The sequence below is a fragment of the Panulirus ornatus genome, chromosome 18 (genome assembly GCF_036320965.1).
Source record: "Panulirus ornatus isolate Po-2019 chromosome 18, ASM3632096v1, whole genome shotgun sequence".
In the NCBI taxonomy this organism is placed as follows: Eukaryota; Metazoa; Arthropoda; class Malacostraca; order Decapoda; family Palinuridae; genus Panulirus; species Panulirus ornatus.
The window spans coordinates 43,759,294-43,782,093 of NC_092241.1; the positions used below are offsets into that span (position 1 = coordinate 43,759,294).

The 22,800-nt window shown below is 47.7% G+C and overlaps 1 protein-coding gene across 4 annotated transcripts in view; it reads left to right on the top strand.

The window, feature by feature from the left end:
• The window catches only part of LOC139755040 (uncharacterized), a 113,243-nt gene that overhangs the window by 55,641 nt on the left and 34,802 nt on the right, over nt 1-22,800 (top strand). For 3 of the 4 annotated variants that reach the window (XM_071673006.1, XM_071673008.1, XM_071673007.1), the window contains exons 3-4: nt 11,881-12,144; nt 18,700-18,952. In XM_071673006.1, coding sequence (XP_071529107.1) covers nt 11,881-12,144; nt 18,700-18,952 — 517 coding nt within the window. Of the gene's footprint in view, nt 1-10,214; nt 10,678-11,880; nt 12,145-18,699; nt 18,953-22,800 lie in introns of those variants that run through there. The other variant, XM_071673009.1, reaches the window with a different exon arrangement.

Genomic DNA, 22,800 nt, shown 5'->3' on the forward strand with positions numbered 1-22,800 from the left:
GACATACATGGGAAATCAGGGAACTGAAACTTGATACCAGGTAATCACGAGGTACACTGGGCCGCATGTTGTACCGTGCCCCACCTTGTCCAGTGGATGTATTACTGTCATCCTTCAGTCCGTGTGAGAACACCAGACACCATATGCTGATGACGTAGTGCTAAGTCCCAGTGGTTATGATGATACACTGTGGGTAACTGACATGTCTCCGAGGCATGTGAGAGACTGATCACCTCTACCAGGAGACAGAAATCCTCGGTAGCCTCTCGTCTTTGAGGCTGGGGTCTCCACGAACACTCAGCTAAATCCTGGACCAGAAGTGGAGCATGTGAGGTGGTATCGTTATCGTGGGCCAGGCCCGGGTACAGCAGTGTGGAGCTAGCTACCGTAGCAGCCCCAACTGGTGCAGCCGGAAATGCTGTTGTGGTGTAACCCGGGCTGACGGCTGCCGTCGGCACTGGCCAGTGGGGATCAAGAAGTGAGCCGACCCCTCCACACACAACTGTTGACTGCTGTCGTTGCCTGGCGCTTGGTTGATGGCCCCCAGGACGTGAGGTACACTGCAGTAGGTTCTGTGTCTTGACTGACTACATGAAGCTACTTTCAGCATGGCTATAGCATGACCGTGCCAGAGGTATGACGCAGGTGTATCAGAATTATGGAGAGAGCTGCTCATTGCCTTTCAGTTCCTTGACTTGTTGGGCTGAGGATGCTTGCTGGTATTGATGAACTGGCTGAACTAGCTTATACACCTTGGACATGGCTGCAGTTTACGTGCAGAGTGAATTAACAATACTATTAGTTGGAGGTAACACCATAGACAAGTAAAGCTACATTAGATGAGTATTTCACAACTCTCTCTCTCTCTCTCTCTCTCTCTCTCTCTCTCTCTCTCTCTCTCTCTCTCTCTCTCTCTCTCTCTCCATGTAGTGGGGAAAAACTGATTTTTTATAAAGTTGAACAAGAGAGTGTTTGATGCATGTTCCGTGATAACACCCCGTCAGAACATATCCTTACATATGGCTTCACAAACAGGATCACTACACATGTGGACACTGTGGTGGTGGTGGAGGGCTGGACTCAGGATGGGGTACCCATTCCACTTGGCTTCCAATCCTGGTGCTAGACAAGATTTTTTTTTTAATTTAACATTTATATGTCAGGTTTATAGAAAGCGACATGTATTGTATCTCTGACCTTTTGTATTACAGTTAATGTTAACAGCTGTACAGTGTGCAGCCTGTACACTGTATCTTGTTCGTAATACAAACAGATACTCAGTGTCTATGTCATTTCTCTGTGTATATATCGTACTCGTCAAATATTTCCCCATCTACCTCTCGTATTACTATCATCAGTATGAACGATTTGTTCTGTGATGATACGTGTTATGTATCACACCATTTGTAAACAGATCAGGTAGACTGTTAGCCTGATCCTCCGCGCCATCATGTAGTACACATGTTATCACGCAGTGTCTGTCCTCTGGTGGGTCGCCGGCCGCAGCACGGGCAGACCTGCACCATACATACACTGCCAGTCGTCGCTCTTACTGCCAAATGTTCAATGAGGACGCGACCGTCAGCCGTTTGTAGTGTGTCGGGTGATAAGGCAGAGGCGATCCAGACGAGCCTGTCGTGAGAACACTTGAGACACACACACACACACACACACACACACACACACACACACACACACACACACACACACACACACACACACACACACACACTCGCACACGCATGCGGTCCGGCGGCAGTCAAGAACATTAAAGACGAGAGAAGGTTTTCTCTCTTAGGAGTGTGGGATGGTGCGTTGAGTGGCTAGTCGTTTGGTGAAGCTGTGGGTGGGTATGTGTGGGGGGCGGGGCGGCGGCTGGTGCAGCACTCACTGCTTATGATAACACTCAAGGTCGATCCTCGCTGTCTACAGTTCTGCTTGGGGGGGGGGGGGGGCTACGGACAGGATGGGGTGGGCATGTCTACGGACAGGGTGTGGTTGGCATTGCCACGGACGTGGTGGGGTGGGCAGGGCCACGGACGTGGTGGGGTGGGCAGGGCCACGGACGGGATGGGGTGGGCAGGGCCACGGACGTGGTGGGGTGGGCAGGGCCACGGACGTGGTGGGGTGGGCAGGGCCACGGACGGGATGGGGTGGGTAGGGCCACGGACATGATGAGGTGGGCAGGGCCACGGACGGGATGGGGTGGGTAGGGCCACGGACATGATGAGGTGGGCAGGGCTACGGACGGGGTGGAGTGGGCAGGGCTACGGACGGGGTGAGGTGGGTAGGTCTAGGGACGAGGAGGGGTAGGGAGGGTCGGGTAACAGAATCACGGGATAGGTGAAAAGACCCGAGTCCAGAGAGGGAGGGAGTGGGGGAGGGGATGGGTGAAGGATGCTCGTGGGGCGAGGCATGAAGAGGTGTTAGATTCTGGTTCAGCTGTTGGCGCTCTGTGAGGGCGGAGCGGGTGTACAGAGGACCTGGACGGCGTCCTAGGACACGTGGGTAGGACAGTTGTACGCACTGAGGACTTGAATGGCATCGTAGGATACATGGGTAGGACAGTTGTACGTACTGAGGACTTGGATGGTGTCCTGGGACACGTGGGTAGGACAGTTGTACGTACTGAGGACTTGGATGGCGTCCCGGGACACGTGGGTGGGACAGTTGTATGCACTAAGGACTTGGATGGCGTCCCGGGACACATGTAGATGGTTGCAGTTCCGTAAGGAGCCTGGCGCGCGCCCCGGAGGCTGGGGGGAGAGGCAGTATGCAGCTTATTTCTGTAGTCCGCCCAAGTGTTGGTGGCGGTGGTGGTCAGCGTGTTGTAGCGGAGGCTGTGGCTGCCGGCCGCTGCTGTCATGACCCCTCTCCTTTGTTATCCTCCCCAGTGTGCCTCACGGTTAACCTCCCCAGTGTACCTCACAGTTAACCTCCCCAGTGTGCCTCACGGTTAACCTCCCCAGTGTACCTCACAGTTAACCTCCCCAGTGTGCCTCACAGTTAACCTCCCCAGTGTACCTCACAGTTAACCTCCCCAGTGTGCCTCACGGTTAACCTCCCCAGTGTACCTCACAGTTAACCTCCCCAGTGTGCCTCACAGTTAACCTCCCCAGTGTACCTCACAGTTAACCCCCCAGTGTGCCTCACAGTTAAGCTCCCCAGTGTGCCTCACGGTTAACCTCCCCATTGTGCCTCACAGTTAAGCTCCCCAGTGTGCCTCACGGTTAACCTCCCCAGTGTGCCTCACGGTTAACCTCCCCAGTGTACCTCACAGTTAACCTCCCCAGTGTGCCTCACGGTTAACCTCCCCAGTGTACCTCACAGTTAACCTCCCCAGTGTGCCTCACAGTTAACCTCCCCAGTGTACCTCACAGTTAACCTCCCCAGTGTGCCTCACGGTTAACCTCCCCAGTGTACCTCACAGTTAACCTCCCCAGTGTGCCTCACAGTTAAGCTCCCCAGTGTGCCTCACGGTTAACCTCCCCAGTGTGCCTCACAGTTAACCTCCCCAGTGTGCCTCACGGTTAACCTCCCCAGTGCACCTCACAGTTAACCCCCCAGTGTGCCTCAGTTAACCTCCCCAGTGTGCCTCACAGTTAAGCTCCCCAGTGTGCCTCACGGTTAACCTCCCCAGTGTGCCTCACAGTTAAGCTCCCCAGTGTGCCTCACGGTTAACCTCCCCAGTGTGCCTCACAGTTAAGCTCCCCTGTGTGCCTCACAGTTAACCTCCCCAGTGTGCCTCACAGTTAAGCTCCCCAGTGTGCCTCACAGTTAACCTCCCCAGTGTGCCTCACAGTTAAGCTCCCCAGTGTGCCTCACAGTTAACCTCCCCAGTGTGCCTCACAGTTAAGCTCCCCAGTGTGCCTCACGGTTAACCTCCCCAGTGTACCTCACAGTTAACCTCCCCAGTGTGCCTCACGGTTAACCTCCCCAGTGCACCTCACAGTTAACCTCCCCAGTGTGCCTCACAGTTAACCCCCCAGTGTGCCTCACGGTTAACCTCCCCAGTGCACCTCACAGTTAACCTCCCCAGTGTGCCTCACAGTTAAGCTCCCCAGTGTGCCTCACGGTTAACCTCCCCAGTGTGCCTCACAGTTAACCTCCCCAGTGTGCCTCACGGTTAACCTCCCCAGTGCACCTCACAGTTAACCTCCCCAGTGTGCCTCACAGTTAAGCTCCCCAGTGTGCCTCACGGTTAACCTCCCCAGTGTGCCTCACAGTTAACCTCCCCAGTGTGCCTCACGGTTAACCTCCCCAGTGCACCTCACAGTTAACCCCCCAGTGTGCCTCAGTTAACCTCCCCAGTGTGCCTCACAGTTAACCTCCCCAGACAGAAAACTGGCCAAGGTTTTGCACGTCTTTAATGCAGCAGTCGGTTCCCATCCTTTCACTCTCTTAAAGCATTGGTGAAGAGATGTCACATTCTCATGTGTCACCTCGCATACCAAAGTTCCAGGTCCATGGGTCGTCATTGATGTCGTGGGGAGCCACATTCTACCTGATTGGTAGAATGTGTAAATATGTCTTTCTATATATGTATGTATGTATGTATGGATAGATGGATGGATGGATGAATGTATGTATGCTTATGTATACATATTGCCTGGTGAAGTCTTTGTTCCAATGTTGGTGTCATCTCGTGCGTCCTCTTGCAGGACTGCTGCACCACACCTGGGTGTTGTGACCTGGCCTTTTGAAGTTGAGGTCACCATGAGCAGCGGGAGTTGCGTGCTATCGTGCGTGCTCACCCTCGTGCGCGTCGTCGTGCCCAAGGATCGTGTTGAGGGATCGTACCGTCGTGGTCAAGGATCTTACAATCGTACTCACGGGGCGCTCCTTGTTGAAAGATCGCTCCGTCGTGTTAAAGGGTCATGCCGTCGTGCTGAAGGGTTGTACCGTCGCGCTCAAGAGTCGTGCCGTCGTGCTCAATGGTCGTGCCGTCGTGCTCAAGGGTCGTGCCGTCGTGCTCTAGTGGAGTGATGTGACATTGCGTAATGGTGGCGTGTTGGAGAGGTGACTTGAGTGGCTGGCTGGCGAACTAGTTGGTTGGTTGCTCCCTCCCTCTTTATGTAAGGGCGCCACGCTGCACGGCTGCTGCCATCCTGTATTGACTCACATTGGTACCACTAACTATATGGCTGGCCCGCTTCCATCCCTCCCTCACGATGTGCGAACTGGGGTCAGTCCACCTGTCGTTGTAAGGAAGGATACATAGTATTGTTAAGGAGGCAAGGCTGGCAGATGAGAACCAGTCACCTTGTAGTGCCGCTCTGGACGTAACCTTGTCTCAGCACACGTGGTGGAGTCTTTTATAGACTTTGGCCTCTGGGTTGGCTTGGGAATAGTAGAAACCTGTATGGCGTTCCATGTCTTGCTAGATGCTGTATAATCCTCTGCTGTAGTGACGTAAAAAGGGTCTGGACAAGTTTTTGTATGTAGCACCAGAATAGATAGGGTTTGGTTGTTACGTAGGCCTACCGGCCACACCCTCCAACAGCCTGAAGGACCAACACGACAGCTTGGTCGCTGGACAAATTTTGATTCCTTGGGGTGGGGGGTAGAAGGCCTCGGGAACCATCATAAGGTATCCGTAAGGTAAGGTAAGCTCCCAGACCCTTTCCTTGGGGGGGGGGGGGGGTAGAAGACCTCAGGAACCATCGGAAGGTAGGCGTAAGGTAAGGTAAGGACCCAGACCCTACCCTTAGGGCATAGAAGACCCCAGGAACCATCGTCAGGTTGAGGTGAGATGTATTTCTGAATCTTGCATGTCGTTACCTATCTTGTGATACACTGTCAGACTCAGCTGTGAGTTGCATGTGGTTGTCATCACGTGTGACGTGGGGACGTTCCTCGCACTACCCTTTGTGGAGTGTCATTGATGGCGAATGTTGACGTAGCACGTTGATCTCTCTCGACCCGATACCATGATGCCAGGTCGTTTTTACCCTTTCTGGCTCATGGGGATTTTGTCTTTATCTCCCATGATCCGGGATATGGTGGCTGGTGCCTCTCTGGAGTGGATGACGGGTGTATGATGTCGAGAAGCCATGAATCCTGGGGCCTGTACAGGCGTGTGACTCTGTTGAACAGTCGAGAGTGACATCCATTACGCCATACACTGGTGAAAGTGTACCATATTTTTAATCTCTGATGACAAAGGCACAAGTCACTGACACTACTTATCGAGGTCAGGCCTTGAATGAGAAAAAACGGAACAAATGAATGAGGGGAAAAAATAACTTTGAAGAAAGATAGAGAAGGTGAGGCAAGATGGAACAACAGAAGGTTGATGACTTATGAGGCAGGTATGTGTATGTGTTAGGAAAAGATATTAACTCCAGCGAGATGGTTTAGTTTTGCTGACGTAGAAGGTCAGTAAGGTAATCGTGAAAAGGATGTGAAATGGTTTTGGGCATCACTTCAACCTTCATAAGTCAGGAGGGTAGGCCTTCCCTGGGCGGCTACTGTCAACAACTTACTGACACGGAGGGTGTAAGATGGTTCCAACCATCAGTTTAACACTCCTTTCCATGTCTGGAGGGTAGTACTTCCCTGGGCGGCTACTGTCTCCAGCCTGCTACCCAGAAATACGGTTGACAGAAGCACAGATATGATACGAGTTCAAAGATAAGGGTGATGTTTATTATGACTTTTCATCTGTTAAGATAGAGTAGCAGTAGTTCAGTAGGGAAGAGCACCTAGACGGTAGTATTTGTGGGAAGTTCTATTTGGCAGGAGCGCCTGTGTGTGTGTGTGTGTGTGTGTGTGTGTGTGTGTGTGTGTGTGTGTGATTATTTGTGTGTGACGAGGAGCGAGGTTTATACTCTGTGTTGCCCCGTCAGCCTTGCATATGTACAGTCTCTTTTATTCCTATGTTTATCCACACACACACACACACACACACACACACACACACACACACACACACACACACACACACCTAAGCTAAGATATGCGTATAATGAGACGGAGGCCAGGTCTGGGTGAAGCTGCTACTACGCCGGACGCCACGCCCCATTGCTCCGACTTCGCCACCACCACCACCACCAGCCTTCCAGGTGATGGGGGCCTCTAGTGGTGTGGTAGGGTCTTTGATGTGACGGGTCTGTACGAAGGCCACTTAACTCTCGCTTTCTCGTGTAATGAAGGACTTCGTTAAGGCATAAACTCATAAAATCCGGAACATTATTAAAGAAAGTTGCGAAAACAAACATTGAAGGTAAAGAAAGAAGATGGATCAAGGAGTTTATAACCAACAGATGATCCGAAGCAGCAGCAAACTGACGCATGGCACATGAAGCAGCAGCAAACTGACGCATGGCACATGAAGCAGCAGCAAACTGACGCATGGCACATGAAGCAGCAGCAAACTGACGCATGGCACATGAAGCAGCAGCAAACTGACGCATGGTACATGAAGCAGCAGCAAACTGACGCATGGCACATGAAGCAGCAGCAAACTGACGCATGGCATATGAAGCAGCAGCAAACTGACGCACGGCACATGAAGCAGCAGCATACTGACGCATGGCACATGAAGCAGCAGCAGACTGACGCATGGTACATGAAGCAGCAGCATACTGACGCATGGCACATGAAGCAGCAGCAGACTGACGCATGGTACATGAAGCAGCAGCATACTGACGCATGGCACATGAAGCAGCAGCAGACTGACGCATGGCACATGAAGCAGCAGCAAACTGACGCATGGCACATGAAGCAGCAGCAGACTGACGCATGGCACATGAAGCAGCAGCAGACTGACGCATGGCACATGAAGCAGCAGCAAACTGACGCATGGCACATGAAGCAGCAGCAAACTGACGCATGGTACATGAAGCAGCAGCAAACTGACGCATGGCACATGAAGCAGCAGCAGACTGACGCATGACACATGAAGCAGTTTTATTCCGGATGTGCCACAAGGAACTTTACGACCTACCTCCACTGGGGTTAATAGTGATACCAGATAGAAGCTAAATGTATAGAATGTAATGAAGAGAAAGTAACTGAAGGAATAATTCATAGATCGACTTAGCAGTTTTTATGATAGGGACCATAATGATGACACCTTACGAGGGCCCAGATGGGAAATATGTTGAAAATGAAATAAATGTCAAAGATCTTGACGTGAGCATGAACGGTAAGCTAGGACACCATGAACATATGAGGTATGTTTATGTCCCGTGTCATGATGATACCACTGCCACTCCACCAGATAGAAAGTTGGTCATGCAAAAGTTCATCGTATGTTGAAGATGCAGAATTGGTTGCTGGTGTGTTGAATGGCAAGCAAGCAACCCAGGGTCATTCACACGTTAAGTTCAAGCTGGAATCGTGACTGTGGGCTGTAGATAAATAGAGGTGGACGATGGAATGGTAACTTGTGCAATTTGAAAGGTAGTAGAGGACATCAGAAAGTACTATATAAGAATGACAAGTATCAGGTATTGTGAGAGAGAGAGAGAGAGAGAGAGAGAGAGAGAGAGAGAGAGAGAGAGAGAGAGAGAGAGAGAGAGAGAGAGAGAGGCGGTCGTGGGACTGAGGCTGTACCTGCATTCATTACCTGACCGCACGTGAGGGAAGAGCACGCGCCACCGTCCGCTGCCACGTGCGTCACCGTACGTGTCAAGTTAAGGGGGGAAAAGTCGGAAAAAGTTTTGTATGGCTTGCCTGTGTCAAGTGCCCGGCCCAGGCCCTGACCGCAGCAGGGAGGGGACCTGTGTATTGCTGGTGCTAAGGTCACCTGCAACCTTCTAGTACGACGATACGACCCTTGGCCACGACGGTACGACCCTTGGCTACGACGGTACGACCCTTGGCCACGACGGTACGACCTTAGCTACGACGGTACGACGCTTAGGTGTTATGGCCTGCCCTGTTGATCTGGCCCATACCTGCCCAGGTCATCATAATGAAGAGTTGTGTTAGGGGTCGTACCGTCGCACTCAAGGGTCGTACTATAGTGCTCAAGGGTCGAACGGTGGCGCTCAAGGGTCGTACCATAGTGCTCAAGGTCGTACGGTGTAAACAGACGTCACACACACCACCTTTAAGAGCAAATCCTCCGAGGAGCTAGCGTATGCTTCACCTCATTAACTAAATGGATTACGTACAGTGAGTGTCCAACCTGGGCAAAAAAAAGACGACGAAAAAATGAAGAAGAAAATCCACGACGGTGGTGGATGGTGAGACACGGCGGAAGTGACGACACAGGCAAGGAGGGAGAGAGGGAAGCCCCTTTTACAAGACTACCTTACATAGAGAGCCGCCACCACCACCACCACCGCTGCTGCGCCTGGCTCAGCAGGTGTTGGCCTCCTTTGGCGACGGGGAATCTCCCCCCTCCGCCTCCCCTCTCCTTCCCCCCTCCATCACGCCTCCCCCAGCCACTGTTGGTAGAGGATCGACTTTTATTGCTCTGTTTTGCTCGGCAGTCCATTCCCTTCCCTTCCGTTCCTTTGCTCGCGTGCGCGCGAGTGTGTGTGTGTGTGTGTGTGTGTGGGGGGGGGGGGGGGGTAGCGGTGATGGTTGTAGGGAGGGGGGGAGGAGGGGGAGAGAGATTCCTTATGAGTATTTACTGTGAGATTTTGCCAGGTGGTAGAGCTAACGCGTAGCGCTTACCGCCGCATGAAGATCTTCAGTTACGAAGGTTTTGTTTGATTTTACGTGAGGCCACGTGTACGTAATGTGTGAGATGGAGAGATCTATTGTTTGTGGACTGATTGCCAGCAGCCCACAAACAGAAAGAAAGACAGTAACCTGGGTCAAAGGAATGAAACTTGCCAGCTACTGAGGCCCTGGTTCACCGTGTAGCCGTCAGATGAGTGTGTGTCAGGAACGTGTCATCTCCGACGATGATGCGACTTAGAGATGGTCGAAAATCCGAAAAAAAAAGGCGGATACGAGACTGATGTTGGCTGTTAATAAACACAGCGTCAATAAACAGGGTAAACAACGAATGTAGACAAAGGATAAAGATGCCCCTGGTAGCCGACTTGTGAACTACTGATGTCGGACAGGAGAAAGTCTATTGGGGATTTCGTACGGGAGAAAAGCCACACAACTGGAGGAGGAGCCAGTTGTGTGGAGGATGGCTATCAAGTTGTTTACAAACCGTAGTGAGGCACAGGGGAGATAAGTGTGGTTGGTGGTGGTTTGGACCTTCAGCCACCGTGTTGTTGTCAGTCACTGAGCGTCAAGCCGTCGTGCCGCTAGCCTCTATGCCTCACGTTCTTGAGCCCGTCCTTGCCTCGCTCCTGAGATATCCCTAGAGTGACACATCGTCGTAAACATCTCCTCACTCCTGCCGCAGCTACACTCCCTGCCCTCCGAGTGGTGGCATTACTCGCCTGATATCGACACTGAATTGATTCATCCAGAATTATTGATTTGTATGTGAATCGCCTCATCCTGATGAACGTTTTCTACTCCTGACAATATTTTAGTGCTAACTGACTTGTTTCTGAACAAGAACTCCTTCCTTGGCAAAAAAAATTTCTTGGTCGGAATTCAGGAGCTGCAGACAGCAAATAAGACAAAAATCAGCTGCAAGTGCTGGAACGGGACTGGTAGCGTCTGTCTCCGTTGGATAGATTTTTGTGGAATTGCACAGCATCTTGCTCGATCATGTGGGACCTGGACTATTGTCACCTGCTCCTCCAAGCTAAGGTGCGCCTATCTTGTGTGAGGTACAAGTGTGCCAAGCTATGGTACGTCTATATTTTGTAAAGTACAAGTGTACCACGCTATGTTACGTCTATCTTGTGTGAGGTACAAGTGTGCCAAGCTATGGTACGTCTATATTATGTAAAGTACAAGTGTACCACGCTATGTTACGTCTATCTTGTGTGAGGTACAAGTGTGCCAAGCTTTGGTACGTCTATATTGTGTAGGGTACAAGTATGCTAAGCTATGGTACATCTATATTGTGTGAGGTACAAGTGTTTCCAGCAATGGTACTTCTCTTTAGTGTGAGGTACAAGTGTACTAAGCTATAGTTCGTCTATCTAGTGTGAGGTACATGTGTACCAAGGTATGGTGCGTCTATCTTGTTTGAGGTGCAGGTGTGCCAAGCTATGGTACGTCTATCATGAGTGAGGTGCAAGAGTGCCAAGCTATGGTACATCTATCTAGTCTGAGGTACAGATGTACCAAGCTATGCTACGTCTATCTAGTGTAAGGTGCAAGTGTGTCAAGCTATGGTACGTTTATCTAGTGTGCGGTACAAGAGTGCCAAGCTATTGTACATCTATGTAGGTCAGGCACAAGTGTACCAAGCTATGGTACGTCTATCTTGTTTGAGGTACAAGTGTGCCAAGCTATGGTACGTCTATGTTGTGTAAAGTACAAGTGTACCACGCTATGTTACGTCTATCTTGTGTGAGGTACAGGTGTGCCAAGCTTTGGTACGTCTATATTGTGTGGGGTACAAGTGTGCTAAGCTATGGTACATCTATGTAGGTCAGGTACAAGTGTACCAAGCTGTGGTACGTCTATCTAGTTTGAGGTACAAGTGTGCCAAGCTATGGTACGTCTATCTTGTATGAGGTACAAGTGTGCCAAGCTATGGTACGTCTATCTTGTGTGAGGTACAAGTGTGCCAAGCTATGGTATGTCTATGTTGTGTGAGGTACAAGTGTGCCAAGCTATGGTACGTCTATATTGTGTGAGGTACGTATGTACCAAGCTATGGTACGTCCATATTATGTGAGGTACAAGTGTGCCCAGCTATGATACGTCTATCTTGTGTAAGGTAAGAGAGGGGCCAAGGTTTGGTACGTCTCCTAAGCAGATCAAGTTCATTATTTGTCTCATGTTGTAATACAGGAGTAGCAGAGTAATTCATTGTTGTTCTCTTGTTTCCTTCCTCAGGCTAGCGACTGGGACGCGGACGAGCTGTTGCGCTCCGTGCTGGACGGCAACGACATGTCCTCAGGCCTGGACAACCCGACCCTGGGCTCCGTCAGCAGCTCCACGGCCTCCACCCTGAGCACGTCCACGCTCACCACACCCACTCTGGAAGCTTCAGACGACATGGATTCCCTGGAGAACCTGGTGGGACTCCCCTTCCACACCATCCTGGATTCTGGAGCCTCCGACTCCGGCATGTCCAGTGACTCCTCCCTGGACCAACAGGTGAGGGTAGCGTCTGGCTCAGTATCCGCCATGGGTCGGTCAGGTTGATGGAGTAAATGGAAAGGACAGATAAGAGATGTGATATTATCTGTGACGATGTGATGTACTAGTAGACAGTCAATAGTATCCCGAGATCCCAGATCTGAAGAGATAAGAGACATGATAATGCAGCAGATAATTGTGGAGATACGTATATCTGTTCACGTTTATGAGCTAGAGGGACGGGTTTCTGGTCTTACAATTGGGAATATTCTAAGAGCTTTGGGTTCAGGTGAGGCGAGTTGCCTTAAAGCTGTCTTGATTTCTATTATGTACACTTGCTACACTGTAGGGTTAGTTTGGTATAGTATGATACATACTGGTTCAGTGAAGAGTTAATTTGACGAAAGCTTTACATCTCATATTACTGTGGGATGTTTGTGTGTCTGTATATATTGAGAGATAGATGGGCATTACCGGACTCCGCCAGCTCGAGATTACACGGCACGTGAAAAGTCACATTTGATGTTGCTGTATCGTTGGGTGTGCAGTCTCGACAAAGAACTTCTCACTTCAGAGAAGTTCACATTTTCCTGCTACTGGAAGCAGCGAAGCCTTGGGCTGTATGGGCCATCAAGAGGGGGTCCTTGGACATTTAGAAAACGGTATTGGGGCAGTTATGAATAAATCAAAAGATAAAAAGGAGATGTTCTGTCCTAGGTCACTACTGAGAGACTTTTGCCCAGGTGGGGAAGAAAAGGTTTCCAGAGTAAAGAGGTTTGAAATATTCTGTATCCGTACCCACCCACCCCACTTATATTCATTCCCTTTATGTATATTTTGTAACGATTATGTACAAGCCATTGAAAAAATGTCTTAAGATTCTAGTTTTGAAGCATAGGTTGTTAAGTTGCTCCAGGTGTTCCTGTGAGAGACACCTCAGCTCACGTTCCACGGCGGAATGTCTTGTGTTGAGAGTCACTGAAACAGACAGTTGGCTCTTATCTCGTCCTTGGCTGATGTGATTACCTGGGAGTCAAGGTCATTAAAGAAATGAGAAGTAAGCTCCCAGCGTGCCACTGTCTGAACCACTCCCAACGAATGTACACCATGATTCTGGGACCTTATATATACACCATGGTTCTGGGACCTTATATATACACCATGGTTCTGGAACGTTATATGTACACCATAGTTCTGGGACCTTATATGTACACCATAGTTCTGGGACCTTATATATACACCATGGTTCTGGGACCTTATATATACACCATGGTTCTGGAACGTTATATGTACACCATGGTTCTGGGACCTTATATATACACCATGGTTCTGGAACGTTATATGTACACCATAGTTCTGTGACCTTATATGTACACCATAGTTCTGGGACCTTATATATACACCATGGTTCTGGGACCTTATATATACACCATGGTTCTGGGACCTTATATATACACCATGGTTCTGGAACGTTATATGTACACCATAGTTCTGGGACCTTATATACACGACATGGTTCTGGGGCCTTATATATACATCATGGTTCTGGGGCCTTATATAAACATCATGGTTCTGTGACCTTATATATACACCATGGTTCTGGGACATCATATATACACCATGGTTCTGGGGCCTTATATATATATATATATATATATATATATATATATATATATATATATATATATATATATATATATATACATCATGGTCCTGGGGCCTTGTATATGCACCATGGTTCTAGGATCTTTTATATACACCATAGTTCTGGGACCTTGTATATGCACAACATGGCTCTGGGGCCTTATATATGCATCATGGTTCTGGGGCCTTATATATACATCATGGTTCTGGGGCCTTATATATACACACCATGGTTCTGGGACCTTATATATACACACCATGGTTCTGGGACCTTATATATACACTATGGTTCTGGGACCTTATATATACACCATAGGTCTGGGGCCTTATATATACACCACGGTTCTGGGACCATATATATGCATACCATCGTTCTGGGGCCTTATATATACACCATGGTTCTGGGACCTTGTATGTACACCATGGTTCTGGGACCTTATATATACACCATGGCTCTGAGGCCTTATATATATATATATATATATATATATATATATATATATATATATATATATAGCTGATTTTTTTATTGTTCCCTGAAGTCAGCCGTACAGTCATAAGATTCAGAGGTGCTGTGCAAGTATGTATCAGCCTAGGTGGAAGCCACGTTTAGTCACACAGCAGCTGTCGTGCTCCTCTTCCACGTCCACGATGTCACGTTGTAAACCTCCTTGGCCATTTCTGTTGTACCTGAAGAGCTGGGATGCACTACCAGCAGGACACCTGGCTGCAGCGAGACTCCTTGAAATGTTGGTTCATTTCCCCTTGATGGACGAGGCTCTCGAAATCAGAGCCAGTCTGCCCTGTTGTTAGGCCGCATCACTGCTGGCGTAATCAGGGTAGATATGGACGACAAGGCCATGGATTATATCAGCAACAAACATGTCTGGGTCAGTACGAGTGGTCTGGGATATTCCTGGAAGACCGGAGAGGGAGGAAGTCTCGCTCGGAGGAGTTGGTGTAGGTGGGTCTTCCTCAAGCAGGCTCCAGCCTGGTTCAACACGGTCGAGGCCATCATGTCCGCCATCAGTTTACTCCTCTTGTACTTCCGGTTCAGTCAGGGGCTGGTGTGGGATTGGTCATCCCTAATGTTGTCCCAGCCTGTGGTCCCAGAGGTGGAAGTTATATTCTGATGTAGTGCTACGCCTGGCGTCCGCCAGCACCACAGACATCAGTTCATTACATGTTGAGGTGGTGGATCCGGAGGGGCGGGCAGTAAGAATCACAGAACTACATAATGTTGTTGCATGTTTCAACTAGGAGTCATCTGAGCCGAGGTTGAAGGTCTTCTTAAAGGCTGTCGTCATTTCGGTGTGTGCGTGTGTGTGTGTTACTACTGGAGGAGGGTGAAGCCCTGAGGAAGTAGGTTAATCTCTGTAAGGTCAAACATCTGGTGAGGAGGAAGAGGGCGTCGTGGACCTGTGTGTGTGTGTGTGTGTGTTACTGCTTGTCGTCTGTCCTTCTTAGGTCCTCCACATTTTCTTCTCATACGTCATCAATAGCCGTGAACAACAACGGTACACAGGACACAGTGCTGTTTTTTGGGGGCTAATACTCGTGGCTTCCGGCGACCAGTCAGCAGTCTTTCGGGTGGGTGTGATGATTATGCACCGGCAGAGTCGAGGGAGAAACCCTACGTTTGCACAAGTTGCCTGGCAGGAGCAACGTCACCGGTGAGAGAGGGTCGCCTCTGCCTTCCCACGTGCCGCCACCTGACCGTGAAAACAGCTTGCAGGAGAGAGACCGTGGAGGCGGGCTGCACAAGAGGCAGGGATATGTCATGTTACGGGCTTTAAATATCCTATATGTAGATTGATTATAGGTGTATATATATATATATATATATATATATATATATATATATATATATATATATATATTTTTTTTTTTGTCGCTGTCTCCCGCGCTTGCGAGGTAGTGCAAGGAAACAGACGAAAGAAATGGCCCAACCCACCCCCATACACATGCCTTGATTCAATCCACTGACAACACGTCAACCCCGGTATACCACATCGCTCCAATTCACTCTATTCTTTGCCCTCCTTTCACCTGCATGTTCAGGCCCCGATCACACAAAATCTTTTTCACTCCATCTTTCCACCTCCAATTTGGTCTCGCTCTTCTCCTCGTTCCCTCCACCTCCGACACATATATCCTCTTGGTCAATCTTTCCTCACTCATTCTCTCCATGTGACCAAACCATTTCAAAACACCCTCTTCTGCTCTCTCAACCACGCTCTTTTTATTTCCACACATCTCTCTTACCCTTACGTTACTTACTCGATCAAACCACCTCACACCACACATTGTCCTCAAACATCTCATTTCCAGCACATCCATCCTCCTGCGCACAACTCTATCCATAGTCCACGCCTCGCAACCATACAACATTGTTGGAACCACTATTCCTTCAAACATACCCATTTTTGCTTTCCGAGATAATGTTCTCGACTTCCACACATTCTTCAAGGCTCCCAGAATTTTCGCCCCCCTCCCCCACCCTATGATCCACTTCCGCTTCCATGGTTCCATCCGCTGCCAGATCCACTTTCAGATATCTAAAACACTTTACTTCCTCCAGTTTTTCTCCATTCAAACTCACCTCCCAATTGACTTGACCCTCAACCCTACTGTACCTAATAACCTTGCTCTTATTCACATTTACTCTTAACTTTCTTCTTTCACACACTTTACCAAACTCAGTCACCAGCTTCTGCAGTTTCTCACATGAATCAGCCACCAGCGCTGTATCATCAGCGAACAACAACTGACTCACTTCCCAAGCTCTCTCATCCCCAACAGACTTCATACTTGCCCCTCTTTCCAAAACTCTTGCATTCACCTCCCTAACAACCCCATCCATAAACAAATTAAACAACCATGGAGACATCACACACCCCTGCCGCAAACCTACATTCACTGAGAACCAATCACTTTCCTCTCTTCCTACACGTACACATGCCTTACATCCTCGATAAAAACTTTTCACTGCTTCTAACAACTTGCCTCCCACACCATATATTCTTAATACCTTCCACAGAGCATCTCTATCAACTCTATCATATGCCTTCTCCAGATCCATAAATGCTACATACAAATCCATTTGCTTTTCTAAGTATTTCTCACATACATTCTTCAAAGCAAACACCTGATCCACACATCCTCTACCACTTCTGAAACCACACTGCTCTTCCCCAATCTGATGCTCTGTACATGCCTTCACCCTCTCAATCAATACCCTCCCATATACTTTACCAGGAATACTCAACAAACTTATACCTCTGTAATTTGAGCACTCACTCTTATCCCCTTTGCCTTTGTACAATGGCACTATGCACGCATTCCGCCAATCCTCAGGCACCTCACCATGAGTCATACATACATTAAATAACCTTACCAACCAGTCAACAATACAGTCACCCCCTTTTTTAATAAATTTCACTGCAATACCATCCAAACCTGCTGCCTTGCCGGCTTTCATCTTCCGCAAAGCTTTTACTACCTCTTCTCTGTTTACCAAATCATTTTCCCTAACCCTCTCACTTTGCACACCACCTCGACCAAAACACCCTATATCTGCCACTCTATCATCAAACACATTCAACAAACCTTCAAAATACTCACTCCATCTCCTTCTCACATCACCACTACTTGTTATCACCTCCCCATTTGCGCCCTTCACTGAAGTTCCCATTTGCTCCCTTGTCTTACGCACTTTATTTACCTCCTTCCAGAACATCTTTTTATTCTCCCTAAAATTTAATGATACTCTCTCACCCCAACTCTCATTTGCCCTTTTTTTTTCACCTCTTGCACCTTTCTCTTGACCTCCTGTCTCTTTCTTTTATACATCTCCCACTCAATTGCATTTTTTCCCTGCAAAATCGTCCAAATGCCTGTCTCTTCTCTTTCACTAATACTCTTACTTCTTCATCCCACCACTCACTACCCTTTCTAATCAACCCATCTCCCACTCTTCTCATGCCACAAGCATCTTTTGCGCAATCCATCACTGATTCCCTAAATACATCCCATTCCTCCCCCACTCCCCTTACTTCCATTGTTCTCACCTTTTTCCATTCTGTACTCAGTCTCTCCTGGTACTTCCTCACACAAGTCTCCTTGTGTGCTCTGTACATGCCTTCACCCTCTCAATCAATACCCTCCCATATGATTTACCAGGAATACTCAACAAACTTATACCTCTGTAATTTGAGCACTCACTCTGATCCCCTTTGCCTTTGTACAATGGCACTATGCACGCATTCCGACAATCCTCAGGCACCTCACCATGAGTCATACATACATTAAATAACCTTACCAACCAGTCAACAATACAGTCACCCCCTTTTTTAATAAATTCCACTGCAATACCATCCAAACCTGCTGCCTTGCCGGCTTTCATCTTCCGCAAAGCTTTTACTACCTCTTCTCTGTTTACCAAATCATTTTCCCTAACCCTCTCACTTTGCACACCACCTCGACCAAAACACCCTATATCTGCCACGCGGAGTTATATTCATATAACTCCGCGTTGTACAGTCAGGTTCGGTAAAACGCTCTCAGCTGGCTATGTGTTCTGTTCGGAAACAACCGATAGACCCCGTTGCTCACCATAGTGAGACGAAGGGTATTCGAGTACTTAGTATTTCGAATAGTTGTTTCCTATTATAGAGTCCCTTAGCCTAGCGGTTAGCATGCCTGCCTCTTGCACAAGGGGTCCCAGGTTCGATCCTGGCCGATGGAGCTTTGTATGATATATATATATATATATATATATATATATATATATATATATATAAAATTTCATGAATGACTTTGCTTCTCTCAAACTTACATATTGAAAGCGTTACTGTAATGTTGTGTGTATCATGTTAGAAGAGACTTGCATCATGTTATATATGGACTTCTCCCTTCCTCCCGTGGCAGCTGTCGCCTCTCTCCGGGTACTCCGTGGCTTCCCCGGGCTCCCTGGGCGACATGGGTCTGGGCCTCGGGCTGGCCTCTCCCGACCCGGCGCAGGACGCCACCTCGGACGTGTCGTCCATCAGCGATCTTGGGTCTCTTGGCTCCACGTCGCCGGACCAGGGGGGCAGCAGCAGCAGCAGCAGCACCGTCGTGGCCTCTCCTAGCAGCCCGGACGCCATCCTGGGCCTGGACGACTTCATCCAGACCGACTCAGGTGAGACACACACACACACACACACACACACACACACCACACACACACACACACACACAGAGGGTGGAGCGGTGATGTAACTGCCGCAGGTGAATAGGTGAGGTGACGCTCCCATGATACATTCTTACTTCGTCCTCTATGCAAGTCTAAGTACGTTTTAGAAAACGGGTTGCAAAGGTAATGGTTTTATCATTATTTTATTTTTTTTTTTTTTGTTTCTTGGAGAAGCCTAAATACGCATTGAATCTAGGATGGGTACAGTGTGGTTCTTTGAGCTTTTTTTTCACAAAGTTGTGATACATATTAATGAACGTGAGCGTAGCTGTGAAGTCTAAATAAACTCTAGAAAACGGACGTACTGTAGTCGTGTTACAACAATTTTATGGAGAACAGTGATGTAACAGCCAGTGGCGGGGTTGTCATCCATGATGGAATCTTTCCTAGTTCTTCTGCTCAGGACTTTTATTTTTAGTTCATGTTACGTGTTTTATGACAAAACTGATATAGAAGGAAAAATTTTAATTTCATGAGCACGACGGCATAGTCTCTGTGTACCAAGGTTCGTACCATAGTGCATTAAGGTAGGACGGTTGTACTCTAGGACTGATTGTAGTGGCGATGATGAGTGCCGGGTAAGAGCCGTGTGCTGGTAGTAGTAGAGACGTGGGTGTGGTATTGATTTGTTTTTTGTGTTAAGAATGGCGATTATACTGTGTCGTACACTTGGTCATCAGGCGGGCGGCGGTGGCAGTAAAGATGGTACAGTGTGTGTGGAGGTGCCGGGACTGACTGGGCAGTATAGTGTGGAGGGGTTAAGGAGTATTGTAAAGTCGTACCGCCACGAGGGAGCAGGAGTTCCCTAAACCCCAACCCCTCCCCCACCCCCGGCTGAGGCCAAGACTGCATTCCAATGGCCGACCCGCCCGGCCTTCCTCAACCTCCCTCCCTCTACCCATTCCTGGATATCTTCTGATATGGCCCTACATTGGATACAGTGAACCCATTATCTCTATGACAATTTTTCTTAATAGAAAAACTCAGATACGTAAAATACTATGTTAGTAATTATTAATCTTGAGGTATGTTGCATCTTTGTGGGTTAGGAGTATGATAACGACATACTGTCCCAGGGAAGCCCGCTCTCCTGACGTGGCCCAAGCCTCCGCTGGGGAGAGTGTGTGTTTTCCCATAAAGCTTTGGTAGCCATTATCATCATCGGCGCCCGGTAGGATGGGTACCATTACGCCGTAAATTCGCGAAGCTTCCTACGACCTTGACCATCTGTCAATAATGGACACATCATGTCGTAGGATCACTATGGATCAGTTCATGATGGACAGTTTTGCGCCGCTGTCCACACCGTGGGTGCAAGTATGAAATAAACTCCCCGCTATTTACGGCCATAATCAATATCTTCACTTAACCCAGCTCCTCCTGGTCATACTGGCAGAATGTCTGTGGGGTTTTCGTGCACTAACTTATAGTGTGGATAATAACCTAGAGTGTGGATGAGGCTTTAGAACGAGGACTGATATATTCCTTGTTGATTCAGTATATTTCGAGGTCACATGTTTTGGCCTTGTGATGAATTATTGTAATGGGTTTTACTTGACTTGTATTGGCAGAACCTTAAGCAGAGGTAAAGATAGACGAGATGATTTTATATTACATCAGGTTCCGTGAGATGGTATGTGACATTTGATGAAATTCCTGTGGCAACTAATACTGTATTATAGAAATGGTGTTTGCTATACGACGCCAAAATTAAGTCCTGCGAGATGAGCGTCGCATTGTTCGGGATATGAACCTCGGTTATTCCTTTCGTCAAGAAATGCTTGATATCCATTTGTATAAAACTCTATGAAAGTATTTGTAATCCAGTTATACACCAGGTTGGCTCATTCGCCTGGTGTGTACCTAGTGATGGATCTTGCCTACTGACGGCAGGTTCCTCATCATCTGCACCTTCTGGAGTCCACAGTTACGGGTAGAGGGCAGAGCAGGATACAAGTGTTGCGTCGTCAGCAAAGAGTATGCATGCGCCGTTGAGATGTTGTCATTCTTGATGATGTACAGATGGTCGATATGAATGAAACGTAACTGCAGCGCCAGAGTACTGCTACCCTGAGGAACTACCCACGCTGATGTGGCGGCCTTGTGATCATACTTCCATCTCACCAGGGTACGCAGGGACTTCTGATGTTCAGGTAGAATTTAGTACAGGTGGAAAAGTGAAAGCCCCTCCCTTTACCCTCCCACAAAATAGTGATGTGGTTTATGGAGGAGATTTCCGTCAGCAGTTGTTCGGCTCAGGGTCAGTAAGATTAATGAGGCAGTTTCTGTGTTGTTAAGTTCTGAGAATTCTTGAAATCCGAGTATAAATATATATATATATATATATATATATATATATAATATATATATATATATATATATATATATATATATATATATATATATATATATATATATATCCCTGGGGATAGGGGAAAACAATACTTCCCACGTATTCCCTGCGTGTCGTAGAAGGCGACTAAAAGGGGAGGGAGCGGGGGGCTGGAAATCCTCCCCTCTCGGTTTTTTTTTTTTTTTTTTTTTAATTTTCCAAAAGAAGGAACAGAGAAGGGGGCCAGGTGAGGATATTCCGTCAGAGGCCCAGTCCTCTGTTCTTAACGCTACCTTGCTGACGCGGGAAATGGCGAATAGTTTGAAAGATATATATATATATATATATATATATATATATATATATATATATATTAGGTGTGAGTATGTTCTGAGAATATATGAGGTCTAGCGTTTGTTATGTGACATCATTACTGTTAGACACGTAAGATTAAAGCTTTACCGTACTAACGTCTTGCTTAACGTCTACATCCTGCCTGATTCTTTATGTAAAGCATGCATTAACCTTCCTTGCCTGTCTTCTGTATATATATATATATATATATATATATATATTTTGTTGGAAAGGATCACAGTTTTGCGCGAAATCAAGTCTATTCCTAAGATTCCACGGGGAAAATGAAACTCGATAAGTTCTCAAGTGCACTTTCGTGTAATAATCACATCATCAGGGGAGACACAAGAGAGAAATATGACAGTCAGTTGAAGTACAACGAAGCCAGGATCGAACCCGGGACCCATGTGTACCTTTGTGCGTGACCGAAGCCTTTCACGGAAGAAAAAAAAAAGCTGGCGGGACTGGTGCACAGTGTTGTGTTGACGAGAGTGGGTGGGGAATCCTGGCCTTGTGTACTGTGAATACCAGCGCTGTTCTCATCACCCTGTGGAACACATGTTCAATCTTCTGGTCTAAGAGAGAGAGAGAGAGAGAGAGAGAGAGAGAGAGAGAGAGAGAGAGAGAGAGTATGGGTACATGAATCACACTTGTTTGTTTTTGTCATATGATTAAAGTGTGTTCGTGGGTTTGATGTATGGTAAGTGGTATATGGTGACGGCTGACGATGTGGTGATTATTGATATTTATTAACTCTCTCTCTCTCTCTCTCTCTCTCTCTCTCTCTCTCTCTCTCTCTCTCTCTCTCTCTCTCTCTCTCTCTCTCTCTCTCTCTATATAATATATATATATATATATATATATTCCTATGAGTCCACGGGGAAATGAAACACGATAAGTTCTCAAGTGCACTTTCGTGTCATAATCACATTATAACGGGAGACAAGAAATATATATATATATATATATATATTTTTTTTTTTTTTTTTTTTTTTTTTTATACTTTGTCGCTGTCTCCCGCGTTTGCGAGGTAGCGCAAGGAAACAGACGAAAGAAATGGCCAACCCCCCCCCATACACATGTACATACACACGTCCACACACGCAAA